At 48.2% G+C, this 25,008-nt stretch overlaps 1 protein-coding gene across 1 annotated transcript in view; it reads right to left on the bottom strand.

Annotated features, from left to right (window-relative positions):
- The window catches only part of TNN (tenascin N), a 51,374-nt gene extending 27,202 nt beyond the window's left edge, over positions 1-24,172 (bottom strand). Inside the window, exons 1-9 of the mRNA XM_058657094.1 lie at positions 23,764-24,172; positions 22,017-22,391; positions 21,271-21,534; positions 18,059-18,244; positions 16,953-17,042; positions 8,446-8,709; positions 3,374-3,637; positions 2,534-2,794; positions 662-922 (exon numbers count right to left, since the gene is read on the bottom strand). Coding sequence (XP_058513077.1) covers positions 662-922; positions 2,534-2,794; positions 3,374-3,637; positions 8,446-8,709; positions 16,953-17,042; positions 18,059-18,244; positions 21,271-21,534; positions 22,017-22,391; positions 23,764-24,172 — 2,374 coding nt within the window. The remainder of the gene's footprint in view (positions 1-661; positions 923-2,533; positions 2,795-3,373; positions 3,638-8,445; positions 8,710-16,952; positions 17,043-18,058; positions 18,245-21,270; positions 21,535-22,016; positions 22,392-23,763) is intronic.
- Between the last annotated feature and the right edge of the window lie 836 nt (positions 24,173-25,008).

The raw sequence follows: 25,008 nt of genomic DNA, 5'->3' as shown, positions 1-25,008 counted from the left end.
ATAAGTCTCTAAAGACAAGCAAACAGGTTGCCTTGACCACGGGGCTTCTCACTGGGAAAACACAAATCCCCCCAATTAGAGGAACAACCGCATTCTGTATATTAAAGTAGACATTTATCCTAGGAACGTTATATCTCAGTGAGGCTATTTTTGAAGGAGAGAGAGGAAGAAGGAAAATACCTTTAACCTATGAGCTACTTTTGAGTAGAACTACAACCTTAGGGTCCTTGGAACAGAGCATACAATATTCAAAAGAATTGCTCACTAAAGCAATAATAACTGTTGAAGAGAGCATGACAAAAGTCACTCTCTAAGTATTCAGCTCACGGATTCTACAAATACAGTTTCTTTATATTTCTCCTCTTTGAAGAAGAGTAAAGGATTGATTACAAACAACATGTACGGTTGGAAGAAAAGTGGGTAGACCCGACCAATCACCATTAACCTTGACAAAACTAAAAGATGCCGCTGCAAATGTGTGGTCTGTGTCCTGAGATGGTGTGTGCGAGAGCAGAGAGGAAAGGCGTGAGCAGGATGATGAAGGCTACCATTTGGTTCCCCAGTAGCGATCGATTTCTGTCAGTGGCAGAGAAGGAAAACAAGATCTGAACCCACCAGCATGGCATGAAAGGTCTCATTCCCAAAGAACTATGCTCATTACCTGTCGGGGCCTTGGTGTTGGCCTTCTTGCTCTCCTGGGATCCCTTCTGGGCCCACACGTCCACCGTGTACTCCACACCTGGCCTCAGGCCCGTCAGGATCGTGCTGGTCTTCTTCCCCACAGGAAATGTTTTGGTCTCTCCGTCGGCAGAGGTGTAGTGCACCATATACCTGTCAATGTCAGCCTGCACCGGGTCCCAGGAGATGGTGACTGTGTTCTCTGTCACCTGGCTAGTCACCAGGTTTTTGGGACTGTCGATATCTGAAATGGAATGGACTCATCAATATCCACTATTTACAGGCACCACAAGGAAAGACCTTGTTTGGACTGAGACATGTTCCTTCAGGAGGTCCACGGACATTGCCCTTGTCTCTATGCCTCAAGGAAGCAGCACAGGAGTGAGGAACGAGCCTAAATCTAGAGTTCCAAGACCTGGGCTCAAGTCCCAGACCAGAGAGGCAGAGAGGCAGAGCACAGGAACAAGAAGCACCCAGGCTGCAAGCAGCAGGCCAGGGATGGAATCCCAGCTCTGTCCTTGGCCAGCCGTGACCTGGACAACTCAGCTGTCTGTGGCTCAATTTCTTCAGTTGTAAAATTTGGAATTCAAGTTAGATGAACTTTGAGCTACCTTTTTCTTCCTTCCTCTTTTTCTTCCTTCCTTTCTTTCTTTCCTCCTTTTTTTGGTTTGTTTGTCTGCTCTTCAGAGATAGAGAGGGAGAGGCAGAGAGATATCTACCATCTGATGGCTCACTCTCCAAAGAACCACAATGGCCATCACTGGGTGAAGCTAAATCCAGTAGCCAGGAGCTTCTGAGTCTCTCATGTGAGTGCAGAGACCTAAGCACTCCGGCCCTCCTCTGCTGCTTTCCCAGGCACAAGAGCAGGAAGCAGCTAGGACTCAAACCAGTGCCCAGAGGTGATGCTCACACCACACGGGGCAGCTTTATCCATTACGCCATAGTGTCATCCTCCGAGGTTTCTTCAAGCATTAATATTCTAGATGTGCATCTAATTTCACAAATTATTGAACTGTTTCATGACCTTGAACAAACTGTTCTACTTTTATTTCTGCATTTGTAAAATGGGGCTGTTAATACTTATCGGGCATATCTTTCTGGTACCTCTAACCAAGATAAAAATTGTCCTGTAGAAAGGGGGTTTGGGGGATCCAGCACAGTGACATACAAAGCTAATCCTCCACCTGCAAGTGTTGACATCCCATATGGGCACCAGTTTGTGTCCTAGCTGCTCCACTTCAAATCCAACTCTCTGCTTATACTTGGGAGAGCAGTAGAAGATGGTCTAAAGCCTCGCAACCCTGCACCTGCCTAGGAGACGCAGAAGAAGCTCCTGCTTCCCAGCCTCGAACTGGCCCAGCTCTGACTATTATGGCCATTTGGGTAGTGAGCCAGCAGATTAAAAATCTTTCTCAGTCGTTTTCTCTCTCTCTCTCTCTCTCTCTCTCTCTCTCTCTCTCTCTCTCTCTCTCTCTCTCTCTCACTATAACTTTGACTTTCAAGAAAAAAGATTATTAAATCCTAGAAAAAAAAAAAGAAAAGAGCTGAAAATGTTTCTGTATTGCAGGTTTACTACTCTGGAGCCTCGAAATATTCATTTAAAATTCCAGAGCCACCCATCCCACAACCAGCTTCACAGAAGGGTGCAGGTGGAGGGGAGGACCCTAAGAAATCACCATCTGCCTTTAAAGATCACTTTGAAGCAGGAAGGATGAGACATGTATTCTGAGAGAAGCTATCACAAGGAAACCAAGACTGCCAAAATTCACCACGGAAATGCACCAACCTTCTCTGCCCCAAGACATCCCTTTCCACCCAGGTGATGGAGTGAAATTCAACAAGCAGGCTCCATTACCTGTCAGAGCCTTGGTGTTGGCCTTCTTGCTCTCCTGGGATCCCTTCTGGGCCCACACGTCCACCGTGTACTCCACACCTGGCCTCAGGCCCGTCAGGACCGTGCTGGTCTTCTTCCCCACAGAAAACTCTTTGGTCTCTCCATCGGCAGAGGTGTAGTGCACTATGTATTTGTCAATGTCAGCCTGCACCGGGTCCCAGGAGATGGTGACTGTGTTCTCTGTCACCTGGCTAGTCACCAGGTTTTTAGGGCTGTCAATATCTAGAAAGGAAGCGTGGAGAAAACTCTAAACTCTGGGCTTGTGGGAAACACATTCACTACCCCCATCATCATAGCTTTCAGTCTCCAGAACCCTAAAGCACAAGGCCGTGGGGGTTCCATTCCAAGTGGGTGAAAATCACTCCTGGGTCTCCATTGTGAAGGAAGAATCATTATGAACTTGGCATTCTTTCTAGATTCCTAGTTCCCCAATGCATAAGAGGAACAGTATCTTCATAGCAACAGTTGGAATTTCAAGAACGCAAATTCAATACTTGCATGATGTCAGGATACCTGACTTATTTAACCCAAGGTTCTAAAAGTTCTATCAGGAGCATTGCAGTGACCAGGTACTATCCAGGTCTTGGCTGAGTCAGGTAAAGAATTGCTACCACACAGCTTTATTTTCTCCTTTCTGGTGGTTTCATGAGCAGCTCTTCGCTGAGTCCTAGAACCTCCCTGATCCTGAAGACTTCAATTTACAAAGTCTGCCTGCTCAAGCCACAGCCTCCAACACCATGCACGTTCAAATCCACAAGCTCATAAAGTTCTATTGCAAAAGGGCCATCTTTCTCTGGTTACCTGTCGGGGCCTCGGTGTCGGCCTTCTTGCTCTCCTGGTCCCCTTTCTGGGCCCACACATAGACCTTATACTCCACGCCTGGCCTCAGGCCCGTCAGGATGGTGCTGCTCCGCTCCTTGCCCACTGGAATCTCCTTGCTGTCTCCGTCGGCAGAGGTGTAGCGTACCACGTACTTGTCAATGTCCGCCTGCACCGGGTCCCAGGAGATGGTGGCTGTGTCCTCTGTCACCCGGTCAGTCACCAGGTTTGTGGGGCTGTCGATTTCTTTAAGACAGAGGAAAGAACACTATAGCTCTTAGCACCTTCTAGTTCCTGAAGGGCCAATACGTACAGACAAAATAGTGTCTTCAATAAATCACATTCTATTATATGATAGTGATTGAAGGAACTTAAAGGTTTAATTAAGCAAGTGGTCAGAAATTACAAGAACAATCTGCCAGCATTTAATAAGAACTAGTTTTTAAACCAAGACAACACGTATATCAACTCCACATATAAAATTTCCTCTTAAGTTGTTTTCAGATTAAAAAAAATGTCCTCACATGTAAATCTCTCCATCGCCCTGGATTTCCTTAATATATTCTTTGCATTCCTGGCTCCTTACACCTGAACAATTCAACAGATCCCTGCATCTGCTCTAATATGTTCTTCAGAAAGGAAAATATCCATATTATGCATGATTTCTGTGGCAGGGAGCCAGCAGGCTTCAATCGATGGTGTCTGAGGTATAGACTTATTTAATAAAAACAGTTCTACTTACAGAATCTGTCTGGGTTCCCAGGTTATCAAACCATGTTAGATTCTGCTCACCACAGCTTCCTGACTGTTCACTTTGCACAAGATGTGGAGTTCAAGTCTCTGCCTCCTCATCATACAGCAGACTGGATACTGAGTTAGACATTGGCCATGCTTAAATGAGTTAGGACTACTGAAGGCATGTAAGCCATGGAAATCACTTTCTTCTCAAAATGTGAACCCTCAGAGAGTCAAACTCCAAGTAATTGGGTGTGATACAAAATGCCTTTATTATTCTGCTTTGAGAACTCCCTCCTGGGCCCATGCTGGCTGGCTCAGCCATTGCCTGCAATGCTGGATCCTACATCTGAGTGTTGGTTCAAGTCTCAGCTGCTCCACGTTCAATCCAGCTCCTTGCTAATGTGCCTGGAATCTGGCAGAAGACACTGTGAGTACTTGGTTCCATTGTACTCACATGAGAAAACCAGATGGAGTTTCTGGCTCCTGGTTCATGGCTGTGGCCTGGCCCAGTCCCAACCTCTACAGCCATCTGGGAAGTAAACCAGCAGCTAGAAGATCTATTTTTCTGTGGCTCTCTTCTCTGGGTCATTCTGCCTTTCTACTAAACAAAAATAAGTCTTACATCCCCTATTATAGTACCTGGGTTCAAGGCCTAGCTTCAGTACTGATTCAAGCGTCCTGCTGATGGGTACCCTAGGAAGCAGTGAATGATGGCTCAAGATGTGGGACCCTGCCAAGTGCCTGAAGAAAGTGAGGATGGTGCTCTGGGTTCCTGGCCTCAGCCTGGCCCAGCTCTGGCTGTTGTGTTCATTTGAAGAACGAACCAGAGGATGAAAGATTTCTCTCTGTCTCTCTGTCTCTGTCTCTGTCTCTGTCTCTCTCTCTCTCAGAGTGTGTGTGTGTGTGTGTGTATGTGTGTGTGTGTGTGTAGCATAGTGGCTATATGAATGCTGATTTGAGTCCCAGCTGTTCCATTTCCAATCCAGCTCCCTGCTGATGTACCTGGGAAAGCAACAGAAGATGACCCAAGCATTTGGGCTCCCAACACCCAAGTAGGAAACCCAGATGGAGCTCTAGTTCCTGGCATAAGTCTGGCCCAGCCCTGGCCATTGCAGACATCTAGAGAGTCAACCGGTGGAGGAAAGATCTCTCTTAGACTCTCTCTCTCTCTCTCTCTCTCTCTCTCTCTCTGTAACTCCGCTTTTCAAATAAACAAAATAAATCTTAAAAATTGTGAGCTTTCTCTGAAATCAAGTGCATTTCAAGCTTGCACTCCATCTCATGCCTAGCACAACAGGCTAACTCGGTGGGATGCATGCCTTAAGGAGCAGAGTTTGGAATACACTCATACATCTGACTGCAAAAACAGGTAACTCTACTCCTGGGACTCTGAGCTTCCTGCAATGCTCTGTAACATCCTGTACTGCTGGAGCACCACACAGACCTGCACACCACACAAGCCATTGGGGATGACCTGAGCTGCCACATTCTTACCCTAGAAGCCTCGGCATGTGGTTCTATGCAGGCGTCCCCTCACCCCACAGCTCACCAGGATCCCTCTCCCAACCAGGTCTCCACAGATTCAGGGACATTGGTTTGCTCAAGAACACAGCTCATTACGCTGTGCCCTCTTGTCTTCTCCACTCTAAGGACAGTGTACACCATAAAGACATCAGTCAGGCTCTTGATCCTCCTGCTGCAGCTCCATGCATCTCCCACCTGCAGCAATATCACACCCCAGGCAGCACTGTGGCACAGCAGTTCCTTCTTACAACACCAGCATCCCATACGGGCACCAGGTTGCATCCCTAGCTGCTCAATTTCTGATCCATCTCCCTACTAATGCATCTGGGAGAGCAGTAGAAAATGCCTTGAGTGTTTGGGCCCCTGCAGCCACATGGGAGACCCAGATGAAGCTTCTGACTCTTGGTTTCACCCCGGCCTTTGCAGTCATTTGGAAGTGAACCAGCAGATGGAAAATGTCTCCCTCCATCCCTCTCTCTCCCTCTTTTCCCTGTGACTCTGTCTTTAAAAACTTATCACATCCCATTGGCTCCTTATATACTGGAGTGCTCACTTACACAGGCCAGTCTGAAAGAGACGGATTGAAGTAGCTCTCTCTACCCCAACTTCGATTGCCTTAAAAATGTTGACCAGCAAACTCATGCTAATCATGACACTCAAATTCCTGGTAACCAGAAAGTTATGTGCAATGGAACCAGGAAGTGGTAACCTGTAGCCCATAGGTCAAACCTAACTCACTGTTGATTATTTATTTCCTTGAAGGCAAAGACATAGACAGACAGACCTTCCACCCACTAGTTCAGTCCTTAAGTCCTACAGCTGCTGGGAATGGGCCAGGCCAAAGCCAGGAGGGACTCCATGTGGACCTCGCAGTTGGTGACAGGCACTCAGTACTTGAGTCATCATCTGCTATCTCCTAAAGGTGTGCATTAGCAGGAAGCCAAAATCAGAAACGCAGCCAGGACTTGAATCCAGTCCCTCCCAAGTGGGAAGTGGGTGCTCCAAATGATGGCTCAGCTGCTGCACCAGACCCCTACTATTCACTATTGGTTTGAGCAAATAAAATGTTGCTGCAGCGCAGAAAAGTCAGTTCATTTAAGTACATTGCCTTTGACTCTTTTTATGCTGAAGTGGAGAAACTGAGAAGTTGCAACAAAGACTGGTTCCAAAGCGGAAAACATTCAGTCTTGGACCTGGTGGAGTAGCCGAATGGCTAAAGCCCTTGCCTTGCACATGCCAGGATCCCACATAGGCGCCAGTTCACGTCCCAGCTACTCCACTTTCCTTCCAGCTCCCTGCTTGTGGCCTGGGAAAGCATTCGAGGACAGGCCAAAGCCTTGGGACCCTGTGCCCTCTTGGGAGACCTGGAAGAAGCTCTAGGATCCTGGCTTCAGATTGGTTCCGCTCCAGCCATTGCGGCTGCTTGGGGAGTGAATCAATGGACAGAAGATCTTCCTCTCTGTCCTCCTCTGCATATATCTGACTGCAATAAATAAAATAAAATAAAATAAAATAAAATAAAATAAAATAAAATAAACATTTTTTTTTAAAAGAGAGAAAAAAATGTTCAGTCTTTGTGCCTTTATAAGAAGTTTCCTGATCTGGTCCTTCACAAGCTTCAATCTCACCATTCCTACTGTCAGCCTCTCCTCTCCCAGGGCAGTCGGCTTGCTGAGGTCCATGTGGACCTAGAAGGCAGGGTACCACAAAGCAGTTCGAAGGCCAGATGCTGCTCAACGTGCCAAAAACATGCACTCTCACTTTTTCTGCAGCACTCACTACGTGTCGGGCATTTTTATAAATAAATTAATGCACGGTTCCTAACACCCTTATGGTACAGAAACGTGTAAGCTTCCTTTTTCAGCCCAAAAGCTGAGGCACAAACGAGAAGAAACTTGCCCAAAGCCACTCGGGCAGTGAATGGCAGAGCTGGGTTCAGCATCCGGACAGTCAGCTCCTGAAACAGTACTCCTGACTATGCACCTGCTTCTCTGAGTCTCCACATCCCCTGCCTGTCTGGGACGGAGGCAGACAAGAAGAACTGAACACTTTGCCTCTGATCTTCTGCCAACAGTTTCAGCATTTCAAGTGGATTCCAGGATGAGGACCTTCTACAGCGCTACCCGCTTCACTTTTCATCCAGCTCCCTGTTAATGCAACTGGGACCCTGCTACCCACACAAGAAAGCTGCTTCAAGGGTCAGGCTCCTGGCTTCTGCCTGAGCCTGCCCGGCCATGGTAACCACATGAAGAGTGACCCCACAGACGGAAGATCTGCTATCACTTCCCCTCTCTCTGTAGCGCTGCCTTTCAAATAGATAAATGAATCTAAAAAAAAAAAAAAAAAACCACTGGGGTTCAGGGGCTATAGAGATAAATGCAGAATCAGTGCGTTGAGTGAATGTTGGTCCAAGAAGCAAACCATTTCCACAGCCTGACAGACAGCTCCGGATCTTATACAAAATGTCTACCCAGCCACTGCAAACTGAGATTACACTCAAACTCAGCATCAGCCACCCATTTCGCATTTTCATTACCAAAAAAAAGAAAGAAAAAGAAAAGAAAATTTGAAAGTTGCATGTGGAATTCCAGCCCAGATATGATCTTCTGAATCTGATATAAAGTACTGGTCATTTTCATTTGAGGTTAAAAAGAGAAGTAATTCTTAATTAGGAAATGCATCATTGCTGTACACCCCCCTCTCCCACCTCTGTGAACCAATCAGCTGATTGCCGTGTGGCAATGACCTTCTGACTCAGAACCTGACCTCCCACTTGCTCCTGGGCTTCTCACCTGTTAGGGCCTTGGTGTCGGCTTTCTTGCTTCCCTGGCTGCCCTTCTCAGCCCACACGTAGATTTTGTACTCCTCTCCCGGTTTCAGGCCCTGCAGAACGGTGCTGCTCTGGTCCTTGGGCACTGCCGTCTCCTTGCTCTCCCCTTCAGGGGAGATGTAGCGCACCACGTACTTGTCTATGTCAGCCTTCACGGGGTCCCAGGAGACAGCTGCAGTGTCCTCCGTCACTCTGTCAGTGACCACATTGGTTGGACCATCAATTTCTTCACAAAAACACGAGACAGAAAGATTAAGGAAACCAATGGGCAGGTCAGGGTCACAGATACTAAAAGGTCTATTTCATCAGAGTGATCTCACTCAACAGTTGGGTAAAACAGACATTCCATCATCCATGACAGGTGGACCCCCAAACTGAGAAAGGGCTGTCTGACAGAAAAGAAGAAATCCATTCATTTTCAGATCACTGAATATATTAGAACCAACTCCCTCAGATACAGCCACTCAAAGTATATCTCCTTCAAATGTGTCTAGCCTAGGTCTACACATAGAATCCATCTAGCTGCCCTCCCAGGAGACCATCTTGGAAGTCATCAATGAAAAGCAGTTACCACCGTGACACCAGCCTCCTATATCAGAGTGTAAGCTTGAGTTCCAGCTGCTTTGCTTCCAATTTGTCTCCCTAATACTGTGCCTTGGAAGGTGGCAGAAGATGGAGCAGGTGTGCGTGTCTCTGCCACCTGCATGGGAGACCTGAGTGAGCTCGTTGCTCCTGACCATGGCCTGGCCCAGCTCTGACCATTACAGCCCTGTGGGGAATTGCTGGGGGTTGGGAGATCTCACTTGCTGTCTCTCCTCTTTCAAGCCACCCTCCAAAGAAATAATTTTTAAAAAGACTTATAACCTTCCTTCCCACTTTCTATTTCTTCAAAAACAAAATACGAAAAAAAACCTCACCTCTCCTATCCATTCTTTCCAAATTGTGATTCCTAGATCTGGCACTTCCAGGTATTCCCCTTTCTTGCCCTTTCCAAATAAAAACACTCTAAATTCAGTTCATGTATCTCACAACTCATTGAACATTCATTATGTGTCAGGGAGTGTAACAGCATGCAGTGGCATCAATGATTCATGAATCAGAAATCCCCACCAAGGAGAGCGTGGTGGCAGAGTGGCTTAGGCAGCTTCCTGCAATGTCAGTATCCCACATGGATACCAGTTGAAGATCTAGATGTTCCATTTCCATTCAGTTGCATGCTAATAAGCCTGGGAAAACAGCAAAAGATGGCTCAAGTGCTTAGGCCCATGCAGCCATAGGGAAGACCTGGAGGCAACTCCTGGCTCCAAGCTGAAGCCTGGTATAGCTCCATCCCTGTGACCATTTGTGGAATCAATCAATGGATGGATGATCTCTCTCTCCAGGGAAGAAAGGAGAGAGAGAGAGAGAGAGAGAGAAGAAGAAGAAGAAGAAGAAGAAGAAGAAGAAGAAGAAGAAGAAGAAGAAAAGAAGGAAAGACAAAAAAAGAAATCCATGCCAACTTGTTATGCTATCCCAGATGGTATGCTTCCCAATCGCACATCCGGAAGGTCTCAGAAATCCTGAATGTGTTCCATTCCTGTCCCTGCTAACCTCAGAGTTCAACCTTTGCCAATACTAGGTGCTTTGTATGATTCCACCAGATCCCGCTTCAGGAGGTCTCAGGTGAGCCCACGTGCCTCTCTGAAGAAGATTTCAAAGAGCTCACAGAAAACGAGCTAAAGTGTATGCTTATTTTCATGCAAAAGTTCTAAATTCATACAAAGCTGTTCATAATGTGATCTTTCACAAACTTTAAAGGCCCCTCATAGGCATGGATTTCAAACTATTTTGCATAAAAACAAATTTAGCTTCTAATTCCATCTTCCATGAACTTTTGGAAGTGACCTCATATTTTAAAGAAATAAAGCTTTCCAAATAGTACCTGTGCACTCCAAAAGCCGAGACCATCCGTGGCGAACCACATCTGTCCCCATTTTTTGCATGTATAATGCATTTACTGCACCCAACATCTGTGCTTGCTATGTTTTCATGTTGCAAATCCTATTCATTACCTAGAGCTTGGCCCTGCATGCCAATCTTCCTTTCCAATATCTTATCATTTGAGAAGTCACAAGCAAAGACCATCTGGGTACCTCTACCAAGGTCACCAATAAGGCATAGCATAGAACTAAGCAGGGTGCCCCCAGACCCACCCACACACGGACTGGCGTGCTTCGGGTAAGGGCACACAAAACAACTCCTTACCCTCAGATTCCTAGACATCCATCATTCTTCCCATGTGTCTCTTGTTCTCTTTACCCAGAGTTCTCCCAAGAGAAGTTACAGCTTCGTGGAGTTTTATTCTCTACTATCAGCTGCAACGCACCTTGCTCAGGTGCAACATGGTGTATTTCCATCACCAGGGCCAGAGTACATTTTACTTGGTACATGAACTGCCACCTACTGAATACATACTGTCAGGTGCTTTCCATAAGTTAATTTATCAAATCTCACAGTCACAATACAAGGCATTTATCAGATCTCCTACGTACAAGCTTGTAACCTTAATAAGGACTATCAGGTAGTCATTTTTAAGGTATCCGTTATATGTTAGTCAAAGAGGTCAGATAAGGTTCCAGAGTTCACTGAGCCAGCAGATGGTGGTCACTGGCTCATCCCACAAACACCTATTGAGTTCTTGCCTAAAGCTGTGGGATCACGCATGTCATGGGGAGAATCGTGTTGTCAAAAAAAGATGTTGAGAGGCAGACACTGTGACGCAGTGGGGTAAACCACTGCTTGAGACCCTGACATCCTCTATTGGAGTGCCAAGCTCCAGGTGCTCCTCTTCCAAAGAGCTCGCTGCTAATGTATCTAGGAAGTCAGCATAGGACAACTCAAACATTTAGGCCCCTGCCACCCACAGACCCAAATGGGGCTCTGGGTTACTGCCTTCATCATGGCCCAACCCTGGCTTTTGTGGGCATCCCTGGGGTGAACTGATATATAGAGAATCAGTCTCTTATCTCCTCTCCCTTTCAGGTAAATAAAAATAAATAAACAAGCAAAAGCCTCCAGGCTCCACAAAACAGAGCGGGTGTTGCCTGTATGTGCTGAAAGCTCCATGTCGTTCACATGAGTTCATGGACAAAACTGCAACCATTCCTGGAGTTCCTTTCCCCCGCAATCCCAGAACACTCAAGCATGGAGCTGAACCTGCAAAAGGCTTCCTGGCTCTGAGGAATAAGAAAAGGGAAAAGGGAATCCGATCATGTCTGGGTTATAGGAGACCTGGATGGTTAGGCTCAGAAAGGAGATAGGGCTTCTTCCAAGTTCACAGAGTCAGTTGAAGGCAAGGCCACCCAGAGTTGATAGCTCTTAGAAGCCTTTCTCCTTCTCTCAATTCCCTGACAATAATAAATGAAGCCACAAGGGGGCCCTTCTGAGACCCATTCAAGGCTCTTCTTGGGATGGAAGACAGATGCCAAAATAGAAAAATGAGAGCAGAGCCTCAGGGCTGGGAACACAGTGCTGGAGAGGCCAGCTTTGCAAGACCAAAGCCTCCCTCTCTGCCAAGAAGGGACATGGGGACCATGAAGCAGGTTTTTTCCATTCAACTAATAAGCCTTTCAGTAGCTGCAGCAGGCGGCCAAAGCATAGATGAGTCGCAGCTGTAGCCTCAACTACAAAACAAGCTCTCTGTACCCTGAGCTCAGGTTCCTCTGCAGGCTGCAATTCCCCACCTGCTGGATGCTAGCGGCCCTGGGGGGACCTTTCTCCGGGTCCTTTAAGTCAAAGAGATTTAAGGCAAGGCTGGTAAAGCTTGATGGGTGAGACCCACCTTAGAGGACTTGTGTTAAACAGGAGCCCCAGGTCAAATCTCTTCTGAACATAAAGAAGAGATTAATTAGGAGCTCTGCTCACACCACGGGAGTTTCTTCCACTTTGTCACAGGATTCCCCAGAGGATTAGGTAGGAAGTGGTTGTCATCAGGCTCAGCTGTGACATCCAACGGCAAGTGCCTACTGCAGCTCGTGGCCCCAGGCAGTAGGAACAGATTTCTCCACCCATAATGGCCACACAGTTGATACAGGAGAAAATGGCACATCCAGGGTGTACAATCTATAGGGACATGAACTTGGGGGCACAGCTGGGGTCAGGGCCACTGCCACTGGTGTCAAAGTGGGCTCACCAAAGAGGTGCCTTCAGACCATAGTTCCTCTGTGTTCAACGTCCTCGATTCCATAGGCCTCTCTATTGTCATTCCAAGGTAACAGCAAAGTTACTCAAAAGGCACCACTTACACAGAATGTGCCAGAGAGCCCAACTCCTCTCAGCTTAGTATCACACAATGTACCTCCAGAACAGGGTATTAACTTTGGTCCCAAATGACCCTGGGACCCAAAAGCAGTTCAGCTCTTCAGTAGTTTACCCTGGGTCTCTTAAGCTTTGTAGCCTTCCATTTTATCAACTATAGCATGAAAATTATATCACATGGAATATTATTGAACTTGTGAAGTAGGAAATGTGGTTGTGAGGACGTAAGAAGAAATCCAGGGACTCTCCCAACTGAGGACTGTAGCGTCTCCTGCCCCGCCTGTGCTTGTTGCACTGGAAAAGGACCCAGGTCCACTCTGAGTGTGTGACCAGAGTGCGGATTTTCAGCTGACACCTGCCCTCTTGTGGCGGTGGTTCCTTTGTGTGACGTGTTCCATGGAAAAGACCTAAAGTGTGGTATGCTTGTACCGTGCTGTTCTTAAATTACAATGTTTTCCACCTCACAGAATGCAAAATGTTGGAGAAAGCAGACACTGCTTTTTTAAATTAGCAGTCTAGCCTTGTTTGAGGGTGTTTTCTGACCTTAGAAACCCCAGTCTTTCTCCTTTTTCTATTGTGAGTGGAACATATGACACAAATTTATATGCAATTCAATGAAAAATATGCCATCCTGGCTTTAGGATATAATTAACAATAAAAGCACTACTTCTTGAGAGTTAACATTTCCAGATGAGATAATACACTTGAGAGTTTTACTAGAAGTTCAAGGCCATAAGTGATTAAATGCTCCAAGAACTCTGAGACAATGATGGCTAACATTTAATGCGGTTATAGAAGGCTCCAGTGGAGAAGCTAAGATATGAGCCAAGTCTATAAGCCCGGATGACATAAATACTGTGAAACCACAGAAGGACAGGGACCACGCCCTCCCATCTTCAGAGGTCCCTAAAGGCCAAGGTCTCTTTTGTGTAATTGTACCTGGCAATACATGTTTGCTCAGTTGAATTAGTCAACAGCTAGAGATAGTAGCCAAGGCTTTTTCTAGGCAAGGGTCACACTACCACAAACCCAATGTGTATCAATAAAATTTCCATTTCAGGAAACCCCAGAAAACAGTCTCACTATAGCAAAGTCTGCTGTGGAGAAGTGAGATTAACAGCAGCTCAGGTTGGATAGGTCCACTGAGGCCATGGTAGAAGGACTAAAGCTTTGCCTCAGTACCCACGGTGGATTGGTGCAGCATCCCCAGGCATACCAAATCCAAGGACACTCAAGTCCTAACCTAAGATAGAATGGAACTCATATAATCCACACATGTCCTTCTGTATATTCTATTTTTTTCTGTATTACTTATAATACCTAATAAATGTAAATGCTATACAAATAGCTATTGTTTGCTGTACTTCTTTGTTAAGAAAATGAAAAACATCATCTGTCCATGTTTCTGTACATTTTTTCAAATTAGCAGACGTGGGAGCAGCAGATACAGAGGGCTGATTGTATACCTTCTCATCAGGCACTGGGGAATTGCAGACACTTCTTAGAAAGTAAACAGCCTGAAATGAACTAGAAGCCATGAGCCAGCAGTCTGGGAGGTGTGTGATAGTACAATGTATAACCAGACAATATTTGTGGTTTCAGTACCAGTTTCCTGGCACATAGCTCCTAAAACCCTTGACCTCCCTGAAGTAATAAGGCTCTTTTTGTATGGCTCAGGGTTCCTGGATAACTTCAGGATGCAGGGCTAGTTGCCAGGGGAGCCAAGCATGGCACAGGCTGGTGGAATGACCGGAGGCTGATGATTTCGTAAGTCCACACAGTGAGAGCTCCAGCAAGAAGCAGACAGTGTTCAAGTGAGGCATTTAGCTCAGTGATTAACACACTGATCCCCGATCAGAATCCCTGCCTTTGGATCCTGGTGTGCTTCAACCCAGCTTCCTGTTAAAGGGAAGCAGCAGATGATGGCTCGAGTAATTGGGACCTTGCTACCCTGCCTTAATAAGAGGTCCAACTTCATGACTTCAGCCTGTCTTGGTCTGACCATTACAGGCTTTTAGGGAGAGAACCAATGGATGGAGGTGTGCGCTCTCTCTTCCTCTGCATTTCGAAAACATTAAACAAATACATAATAATTTTTTTTACCCAAATGAAATAAACAGGTTTTTTTTTTTTTTAAGGAGCAGTGTTCAGAGATGGGCATGTGGAGGTTCCTGCTTGGTGGTACATTCAGAAGAGAGGGCATTTAAGCCCAGTGCCCTCCCCGTGTGCCATGGGCTTGCTGCAGCAGTTGGGGTACTGGTAACCTGGGACATCCACACCCCATTTCAGAGGGCCTGTGTCCCTGTCCTGGCTTTGCTCCTGAGCCCAGCTTCCTGCAGCAGGAGCAGGTGATGACTCTGTGCTTGGATTCCCGACACTCATGTGAGAGGCTCCGATTGAATCCCTAGCCCTGGCCTGGCCCAACCCAAGCCCAGCTGTCGCAGACATTTGAGAAGTGAGCCAACAGGTGGGAGGCCTTGGTATGCCTGTCTCTTTCTGGGTCTCTCTTTCCAAAAACTCAAATACGTAATTTTATATGAAATTAAGTTTGGGCTCAAAAGCAGTCCACATATAGTTTGTTCACAACATACATTTTCCACGAAGTTTGTGAAGACCTCTCATAAAAGGTAAACATAGCAGAATGTTCCCCTGCGCTGTGTGAGCTACTCAAAATAGAACCAGGAAGGAAGTCCGAGAAACTTCCACTGTGCGACCGGTTCGTCAGAAGCACAGGTGATAACCTAGTGCTTAGCACCGGCATCTGAAATAAAGCAGGTCCTGATGGATCGACACTCCCTGCAGAACCACACACTATTTTTTTTTCAGGTAGATCATATCTAACCAGAACTGAACCTTAGGATGCCCCCATGCGGCGACGTGGGATTGAACCTTGGGACACTCCAGTGGAGAGACATGGGGAGACACTCCCCACGCATTCGGTGATCAGAGAGCAAAGGTTCTTTGTGGCATAGACTGTAGAAGAGAAAGCGCTTATCTCTCACAGGAGGGGTGAAGTAGATGGTCTTGGGCATCCTGAGTTCAAGTTACAACTCAGTCACTTCTTTCCCAGATGGTTCTGAGTCTCTCAGCTCTCCTGTAGTTGCCATAGCAATATGAAAGGACCGTGTCGTGAGACAGCTGGGAGAACCCAGTCAATAATGCGTGAAGCGTGCTTAGCGCCCGTGACGCCTCACACACAGTAAACTCGATTTTCAGCTGCAGAGAAAGACAGTGGAAGCGAAGCGGACTAATGCGTTTCACCAGTCTCGTATTTGGCCAGGCTAGTCTGTGGTACTTCATTTACAACTGGAACCATACTTAACCCTTTGTAATCGCCCAGTAACAACCTTCTTGCACCAGAATGCAAACTCCTAAGCAGTTGGAATAGTGAATTAAACTCTCATTATTCTCAGCACCCCGATCGGTCACATGCACAACTCAACAGGAAAGCATGAAAAATCTTTTCGAACAAGGTTCAAATTGCAAAGGCCCCTTTTTGCAGTCCCCAGCTGTGAGTCTCCACCGGGGCGTTAGGTTTTACATTTCAGGTTCCCAATGTGGGTTAAGCAGGCCACTATTAAAAAGCCAAATGTTCATAATTGACACTAAAAAAAAGTAAAATGTTAATAAGATATCCCGAATATGTGCCCACAGTGTTTTCAAATTCTGTTATTAATAAATCACAATTTGCTGTCAGAAACACCTGATTCACAATGTTTCATCATTGTATATCTTCTCAATAAATAAATACTTAAAATACCATTCCTCTGGATGAGGTCTTTAATATCCTTTGACTGCCTGGGTGTGTTCACGAGGAAAACACAGATGTGGCCAGAGAAAAACATAGACTCCCCGTCTGTGGATGATATGGACCTGAGGGTGCCCAGGTCCGAGCTAATGCATGTCCTAACAACCTGCAGCGAAACAGGAAGGAGTCAGGATGGCCTTTCCTTGACTCAGCAGCTGCCAAAGTCTGAAACGGAGCAGTGTTCAGAGATGGGCACTTGGAGGCTCCTGCTTCCCTGCCCCCGCCCCCAAACAGTTCCTCCTACATGAAGGGATGGAATCTGTGTGTGCCAATTCCTGACATTTTTATCATGAGAGGAGTCAGCTGTGGAAAATGTGCTCATGCAAACAGGATGAGTACCCACCGCACCTGCAGGTAGTTCTTACCTGTCCGGCCGTTCAGGAGAATGGGCTTGCCCTCCAGGTCGCCTCTCATGGGGATCACTGTGATCTTATACTCTGTGCCAGGCTGCAGACCTGCAGGCAGGCATCAGAGCTGGATGAGAGGTCAGGCTCTGAGCCCCATTCCCCATGCTGCTTCCCCCTGGAGGCCTCCTGGGCCCCTTGAAACGCAAAACACCAGGTAGGGGGCTCGTTGATCGGGAGGAAGGGCCTGAGCATGCGAAGTGGTTCCTAAGCAGCTCCCGCCCTTTGTTGGGGCTCCTAGTGTTTGTTTCCTGACTTTATTTATGCCCCCCAAAGTCTTCCTGCTCCTAACAGTCCTTTTCCCTTAAAAGTTTCTTTTCTAAGATTTTTTTTCCTTCCACGTCCCTTAAACTTCTTTCTCTGTAGAAGCAATTTGAATGGTTGTTGCTCCTGTCCCCGGTGGCAAAAGCAGACAAAACATCCAAATGAGGACCATGCTGTCATTGTCCAGTGCCCAGAAACAGAACCCCACCTTGCTCTCCACGTCTCAACGCGGGCAGTGGGACCACAGGACTGGGACTCAGAGCAGGCAAACTGCTCAGGCCTCCTCCCACGGTCCGATACCTAGTTAGGCATTCATAACTGTGTGTAACTTTTATTAAACTCTGAAAAACTTGGTCCATATCCACATGCCTGTTTCTTAGGCCTCAACAGCATTAGTTTAGTCATCTGGGACCGGGAGCCCCCAGCCCTCCTAACACAATTCCTTCCAGGGATTGTGTTCAAAAAAACCAGTCTCAGTACACCTTCCTAGCACCACACACCTACCCCACCACGTGCACACACAATTCATCCAACACCATTCAATCCCTCTGGAGGCCCTCACAGGGACTTCTACCGGCTAGCGGACCTGGCAGAACATTGCACAGGTCATCTATTATTACCAAGGTGCCCTGGGATTCCAGTTCTAGGTCTGACACAGTCTGCAGGCCTCTACAGCTGGCTCAGGTCTGCGAGTTTCAGGGGTCAATGTCTGAGTATAACCCTGAAGCCCCAGGACTCTTAGGCACACTGTCCCCACTCCAGCATTCACAGCAGGCGTCTCCCAGCCCCTTGGCAGCCCTTACCAGTGATGTCATATCGGCTCTTGGGGTCACTGCTCTTGGGCACGATGATCTCATCCACCTCGTGCCCTGCCAAGGGGCCGTACTGCAGCTTGTAGTAGTCCACTTCAGTCAATGGGTTCTCCCACTCCACGTCCAGTGAGGTCTCTGTCTCCTCTGTGACCCAAGCAGTACCAAGCACAGCATGATCTGGGACGGGCACAGAAAGGAAAAAACACAAAACGGTGAAGAGCAAGGGTCCCGCAGGTCAGTCACAGGCCATTGGCTGCAAGCTGCCTCAGTCCTTGCCGCTCTCAGAGCTACTCATCCAGCACCCACGCCATCGGCTTTCAATTTCCCATGGAGGCCATACTGGGAAAGTCTCTGTTCTCCCTTCCTGCTGGGTACCAAGCTGCCCTCCCTGTCCAGACTGAGTCAGCTCGGGCCAGTGGGGCACACCAATCAGTTAGGACTGAGCCAGACTCTCCTCCTTTAAGCTCCATGCCCCCCGACAACCATAGGAGAGAGAGGAGGCCTGGGTCCTTTCATGTGAAGCTGGGAACCGCATTTACAGTTTGCTGGAGTGGAACAGTAATAGTACAATCAGTTCTTTCCTCCAGCCCCCACCTTCAAGTCCCTGATTCTCAAGTTGTCCCCCAAGTATTCACTCAAAGCAGAGCTCTAAAGCAGGTGGATTTTAACCATGAACCAGGTCCTTCCGAATATCCTTGCTGCTCCTTCCGTACTATCTCAGGATGTTACCAGGCACCTGAAGGCCTCCCGTTGCCGGATCTCTGTGAGGAAGCAGTCACTGCATGCACTTATTCCCAATAACGTATAAGCAGAGAAACAATCACCTTTCTTCAGAAAAAGAAGATGTGACGGTACAGTGAGGATGCTGTGTTTCTCAGGAAGAAACTGGGGACGGGGATGCCAGAGGAAAATGCTAGAATTGGGATCTTTGGGAAGCACTTTGAATACAGAGGCTGGATCCCAGGCTTCCAGTTTGGCACAATAATGACAAGTCCCCCAGGTTCTCCGCCTCACCCCTTCCTTGGCCACACCCTCCACCTCCAGACAGGGTCAGCACTTGTCACAAATGTGGAACAAGTAATTTACTCATGCTGATGCTGTGAGCTCAGTGGCCCGGAGGTCCTTCTCCCCTGCATTAGTCTGTTGCGGATAAAGCAGCCCACAGACACTTTGCCGCTGGTTTGCAGCTCTCTGCCAGCCCTTAGGTTCTGCTTCTAGATTCTCTTCAAAACTGGGAATCCCCGCGAGGCAGGTCAACAGGCAATGAAAGTGACCTTAGGATAGAGAAGATGGCTTATATGGTTTTAAAGAATTGGGAATTCTTTTCAAGAACTGAGAATGTTCGGGATGATGGCAGAGATAATTGTCTCTCAGTATCAGGAGCATATAAGAATGGATTTTACTGGAATCAGAGACAAAGACGACCCTCACACTTGTGGGATTTCGTGCATCTCTCAAGCAAGATGCCACAGTGTTGCTAGCATATTCAGACACATGTCCCTGTCCTCCCTCGGCAGGCTGGCCTTGATTCTCTGTAGGCAACAGCAGCCACAGACAAAAGGGAGAGGAAGAAATGGACCTCTGACCAGTTGGGAGCAGCCAGGCTCTCCGGCTTGATGTCTTCCAGTTGAATAGAAAGCATTTCACAGAGTGTCAACACCTTGAGCCACTCTGACCACAGAAACTCAAGAAACACATAAGAGTTCTCTGTGACCATGTCTGAATACAGAGCAAATCATGGGACCGTCATCCAAGCCACAGGGAGGACTGAACATCCCCCTCCAACTCATGAGCTCCCTCCTGTTCACCCTCATGCTAGCCAAGATTCACCAGATAACCAGTCACAAAGCTACTCCGCTTTGTGACAGCATCCAAGCCCAAGCAAACTCCTGCCCCTGAAACCATCCCTAAATTATCCCAAATTCTTTAACCAGTCCCTCTGACATCCTCTCACTAGACACATCACGTCATACAATGGCATGGGCTCTTTCGTGCTAAATAATCAGCAAACATGACATGCGCAACTCCTAAGGTATTCTTAGGTGCTTAGGCTGAAGGACACTGACAAAGCCAATTACAAGATGCCAAGTCTCCCATGACCATTTCCAGTACTCATTTCTACCACCGAGAGAGAGAGAGAGAGAGAGAGAGAGAGAGAGAGATGCAGCTGATCTTCCTACAAAGACAATGCATTCCAAAGGCCCATCCATTGGATCTTGCCTGACCTTTCCCAAGGGGCCCAGGGCAGGATGACATGGCAGCAAATTTTCATCATCATTCACTGCTGTGCCAGATACACATCAGGTGTTAATAAAAATATGCTGAGTGAGGGAATGGATCACTCAGGTTTATCCAGACCCCTTCAGACCTAAGCTGCTTCCATGAGCAGCCTTTCTGAAGAGGAAGCATTGATGCTTGTCTTCCCAAGCACCTTGTACTGTACAGGAGACCCTGTCCGCAGGCAGCCTCCGCCACCCTCTACTCTGCTCCACATCTCAGGCTATGACATTTGGGAGCTCAGCCAGCCAGGATCCCCGGCCATGTTCTGACTCAGCCACCAGCAGATCAGAAGGTAGGATGGTATTCTCCTAAGGAGCATTGTGAAATCTGCATGCCTCTAGCAAAAGCACCCCACTGGGCAACGTATGCCTGCAGCCTTCTCTGAGTCCAGAATGAGCATCCATCCTGGACCCCCCTTCAAGCTGGCGTGGGTCTCTACTGAAGTCAGTCCCAGAGTGTCCCACCAGGCAAACCCACATTGTTGTTAACAACCTTCTCACTAAACTTTCTTCAATTATTCCATTTGTGTCCTTATTCCTATTGAAATAAGTGTGATCCAGTAGCTGCAGCAGACACACACACACACTCACAGCCCTCTTGATTAAAATCTGCTGCTGAATGGCCTTGGAAGTTCAGGGAGGGGCTGGAGATGCAAGTGTCCCCTGTGGCTGCTTGAGAGCAAGTGCAGGGCAATGAGACCTTCCTAACCTCAGAGACAGAAAGAATCCTTCTAGCCCAATCCAGCAGGCAGCATCAGGGAGCTGGGGAGAAGAGAGAAAGAACACTTCTCCCCAGAACCTAGGACTGCAGCAGTTGTACATTTGCAAATCCCAAAGCAGGACAACAGACTGACTTTTCCAAGGATTATTTGTGAGGAATGTGGGAGAAAGTGCATGACATGGGGTGCCCGGCTGCCTGCTCACCTGTGGTGGCAAGGAGGTGCTGGGGGCTGCTGGACACATCTTTCTTCACGTTGCGCAGGGTGACGATGTACTTGGTTCCGGACTGCAGACCAGGAATCTCATAGCTGTGCTGCTCCTTGGGCACTTGGAGCTGCTTCGCTGAGAGCTCCTTCCCCAGGGGATAGTAGCTGAGGAGGTAGTGGTCCACTTGGCTGGTGGGCTCCCAGCTCACCAGCAGGGAACTCTCCGTGCTCTTGAGCAGCTGCAGGCCCTGGGGGGCAATCACTACAGCAGGAGGAGAAGCAGATGGAGAGGGTGAGGGAGGCGGGGAATCAGACGAGTATCCACTGAGCACCTAGAGTTACTGAACACTGTAATGGCGAGTGTAGAGGATGCAGACCTGTGGACGGCTCCATTTTTACTCTCCAGTGGCCCCCAAAACTTACCTGCTTGAGAATAAACACTGACCACACACACACACACACACACAACCATTAGGTCACAAAAAAGACCAATGATCCTCAGAAGTCAGGCCCGCAACCAACAGCAGAAGCATCACTGGAGAACTTATTTTAAAAAGCACATTTCAGTCCCCCACCCAGACCTGCTGACTCAGAGAATGGGGCCCTGCAGTGGATGTGTTAACAAGCACTTGAGGAGATTCTGGGTGAGCTAAGGGGGCCAGTCCCCTAGACGTGACGCTCGGTTACTGGGGCACTGGGTACCAGGATCTCAGAGAGATGACAGATTGAAGACGGGCTTCTCACCCTGTGCGCAGTCGGGGCCAATGAAGCCCTCCTCGCAGTAACACTCGCCCGTGTCGCAGAAGCCATGGCCACTGCAGTCGCCGGGACAGCGCCGCTCGCTGCAGTCTTCCGACGTGAAGTCCTCGTAGCACTGGCAGACGCCCTGCACGCAGACGCCATGCCCGCTGCAGTCCTCGGGGCAGGCGGAGTAGGCGCAGTCGGCGCCCACATAGGGCTCATCGCACAGGCAGCGCCCATCCTCACAGCGCCCGTGGCCGCTGCAAGCTCCGGGGCAAGAAGGCCGCTCACAGTCTGAGCCTTCCCAGCCTTGGTCGCAGCGGCAGGTGCACGTCTCTAGGGAGAAGGTGCCGTGGCCGCTGCAGTGGCGACTCAGATCTGGAAGCGAGAAAACCACACAGAGAGGGTGAGCCAGATATGTTCCCTCCTTTCTCCACCCGACAGATTGTATTATCTAAGCCATTTCCCTTTCCTTTACCACTGATTTTTCTATGAAAGGGCCTTAAAAGCTCCACCCAGGTGGACTGCTGGCCAGGCCACACTAAGGAACCGGGCGCCTTTGGCAAGTGGGTGGAGTGTTGGCCTTATCCTGGCTGGATGGAGCTGGAAACAAAGGCCAGGTGTTTGCAAAATGTGCCTGGTGGAAGGCCTGTGCTGGGGAATGCCAACCTAATGCTCCATTTGCAATCCCACATAGGCACCAGTTTATGTCCCTGATACTCCATTTCCAATCCAGCTCCCTGGCTGTGGCCATCTGGGGAGTGAATCAGCAGGTGGAAGACCTTACTATCTCTCATGTCTGTGACTTGCCTTTCCAATGAAAATAAATAAATCTCAAACAGCAACAACAACAATAGGCCACGCTGAAGAACACACAGCTCAGCTGTGGGCCAGAATGTGGGAGAAGAGATTGGATCAGGTTCCCTTCTTGACCCAGGACAGCAAACGGCTTCTACCTGGAACGCAGGCCAGTGCAACCCTTTCTCTTGCTTTTTAGAAAAGTTTTTCTTTCTAAAAACACTCCTGGACGATTCCACAGATGGCAGCATCTGTGGTGCCAGGCTGTGTCTGCATTTTTAGGAAACACACTTAACCTCCGTGATTCCTTCCAGTATAAAATCCTATGCCAAAGTCTCACTCATGGCCATTTGGATCAGCCATCAGCCTGGGCAGCTTATGTTTTTAAAAAGATGAGAATGAAGAAAGGAACCCTCATGATTTGTAAAAACTCAAACTGTGTACTTTATTGTTTATAAAATGATCGCAATTTACTGAACATCTACTGTGGGCTAGGAGCCCATAAATACACCATGTGTGGTTTCCAGAACTACACTAACTGCTACAATTATCCCCTTACAGGATCGGTCCAAGGGCACATGTAAAAATAGCAGAACTGGGATTCAAACCCAGTCCTGTCCCTCTCCAGAGCCTCTGTTTGTTCCTTCTGCATACATTCTGGATCCACAGGTTAGAGTCCTTAATTGCCCCATATGGAAGTGCTGGCCTCCAGAGTCTAGGTTCTTCTCATGGGTTACTGGTTCCTCACTGCTCAGGCTTCCAGAGGCCTCCTGGAGTCAGGACCACTGCATAAACACATACACAGCAGGAACATAGCCCACCCCACCTCTGGAGAAGCCCAGGGTGAGAAGGGCAAATGCTCCAGATTCCGTGTTCACGAGCTGGTACAGCGCCTGGCACGCACAGGTGCTCATTGCATGCTTGCTGAGTGAATATCAGGTGGAGAACTCACCAGAAGCTCCTTGGCAGCAGCGCTGGGGACTGCACTGCTCCTTCATCTCTGCCATCTCCTCCTCCAGCTTCTTCACCCGGGCCAGGAGGTCCTGGACACTGTCTGCCAACTCACAGTCCTTCTGTGGCGTCTGAAGGCGGATATTGTGCCTGAAGATGATGTTCTGTTCCTCCCCAGCCTCCCCCAGGGCCAATAGGGAAGTCCCTTCATCACTGAGAGGCTGAGGGTCAGCCTCCACCTGGACCAGGGCTGACTTGGGCACGTCGATCTTGTAGGTATGGCTGAGGGTCACCTGCTGTTCTTTGCTGCTGCAGCTGTGGGGCTCTGGTGTGGCTGGGGCCGAAGCCACCAGGAGCACAGAGCCAAGCAGGAGTCCCAAGGGGAGGCTGAACATCCTCTGGGAACCCATCATTGAAGACACAGGGAGCAGGTGCTCCAGGAGACCTGCATCCCAAACAAATGCAAGACAAATCAGGGACCATTTAGGGGAAGCTGGATCCTAGACAACCACAGGAAGATGAGATACCAAGAGAAGGATTACATCCTGTGTGGCTTGATACCTTGATCTTCAGGAAGTATGTCCTCTTTCTGCCTCACAGTTGCACATCCCTGCCTCCTGTTTGCCTGTATTGTTCGCACTACCTAGAATGCCCTTCACTTCTGCTTCTAGGTTTATCTGCACATTAAGAAGAGCAAATGTCCTGTATTGAGGGCCTGCTGTGTGTCAGGATCCGATCCTTGTGGCCTGTAACCTTCATATCAACCCTAGTACTATCCTGACCCTTAAAAATAAAAAAATAAAATAACAACAGCAGCATATAAGGCCTTTGGCATGTGAATGCCACCATTCAAAGTGTTTCTTGTGACCCAGAACTGGGGCAGGGGTGGCTAAACAGAGTGGCACCTGCCAGCATGTGTGTGGGCTGGATAGTGGAATTGGTTGGGTTGAACTAGGCTCCAATGCCCATTGACATGTATGACAGCTGAATGGTAACGTGGGACAGACTGGACCAGTCTGCTGGACATACTGTCAAGCTGGGAACTAGGGCAGGGGGAAGGCCTGATGGGGGTTATTTCGGGTCTCTCTGACTAGACTACAGCTCCCACTGGTTTGAGTGAGGGCGAAGTGTGTGCTGGGCAGAATCAGGCTGGACTGCAAAACCTATTGGTTCCAGTGGAAGAAAGGGCTGGAAACAGAACTGACCCAGCAATTGCAATCACCAGCATGTGCATAGGTTGTTTGGG

This window comes from Ochotona princeps, chromosome 2 (genome assembly GCF_030435755.1).
Source record: "Ochotona princeps isolate mOchPri1 chromosome 2, mOchPri1.hap1, whole genome shotgun sequence".
Lineage (NCBI taxonomy): Eukaryota > Metazoa > Chordata > Mammalia > Lagomorpha > Ochotonidae > Ochotona > Ochotona princeps.
Note: the sequence above shows the minus strand (reverse complement) of the source record. Positions and strands in the feature narration are given on the sequence as shown.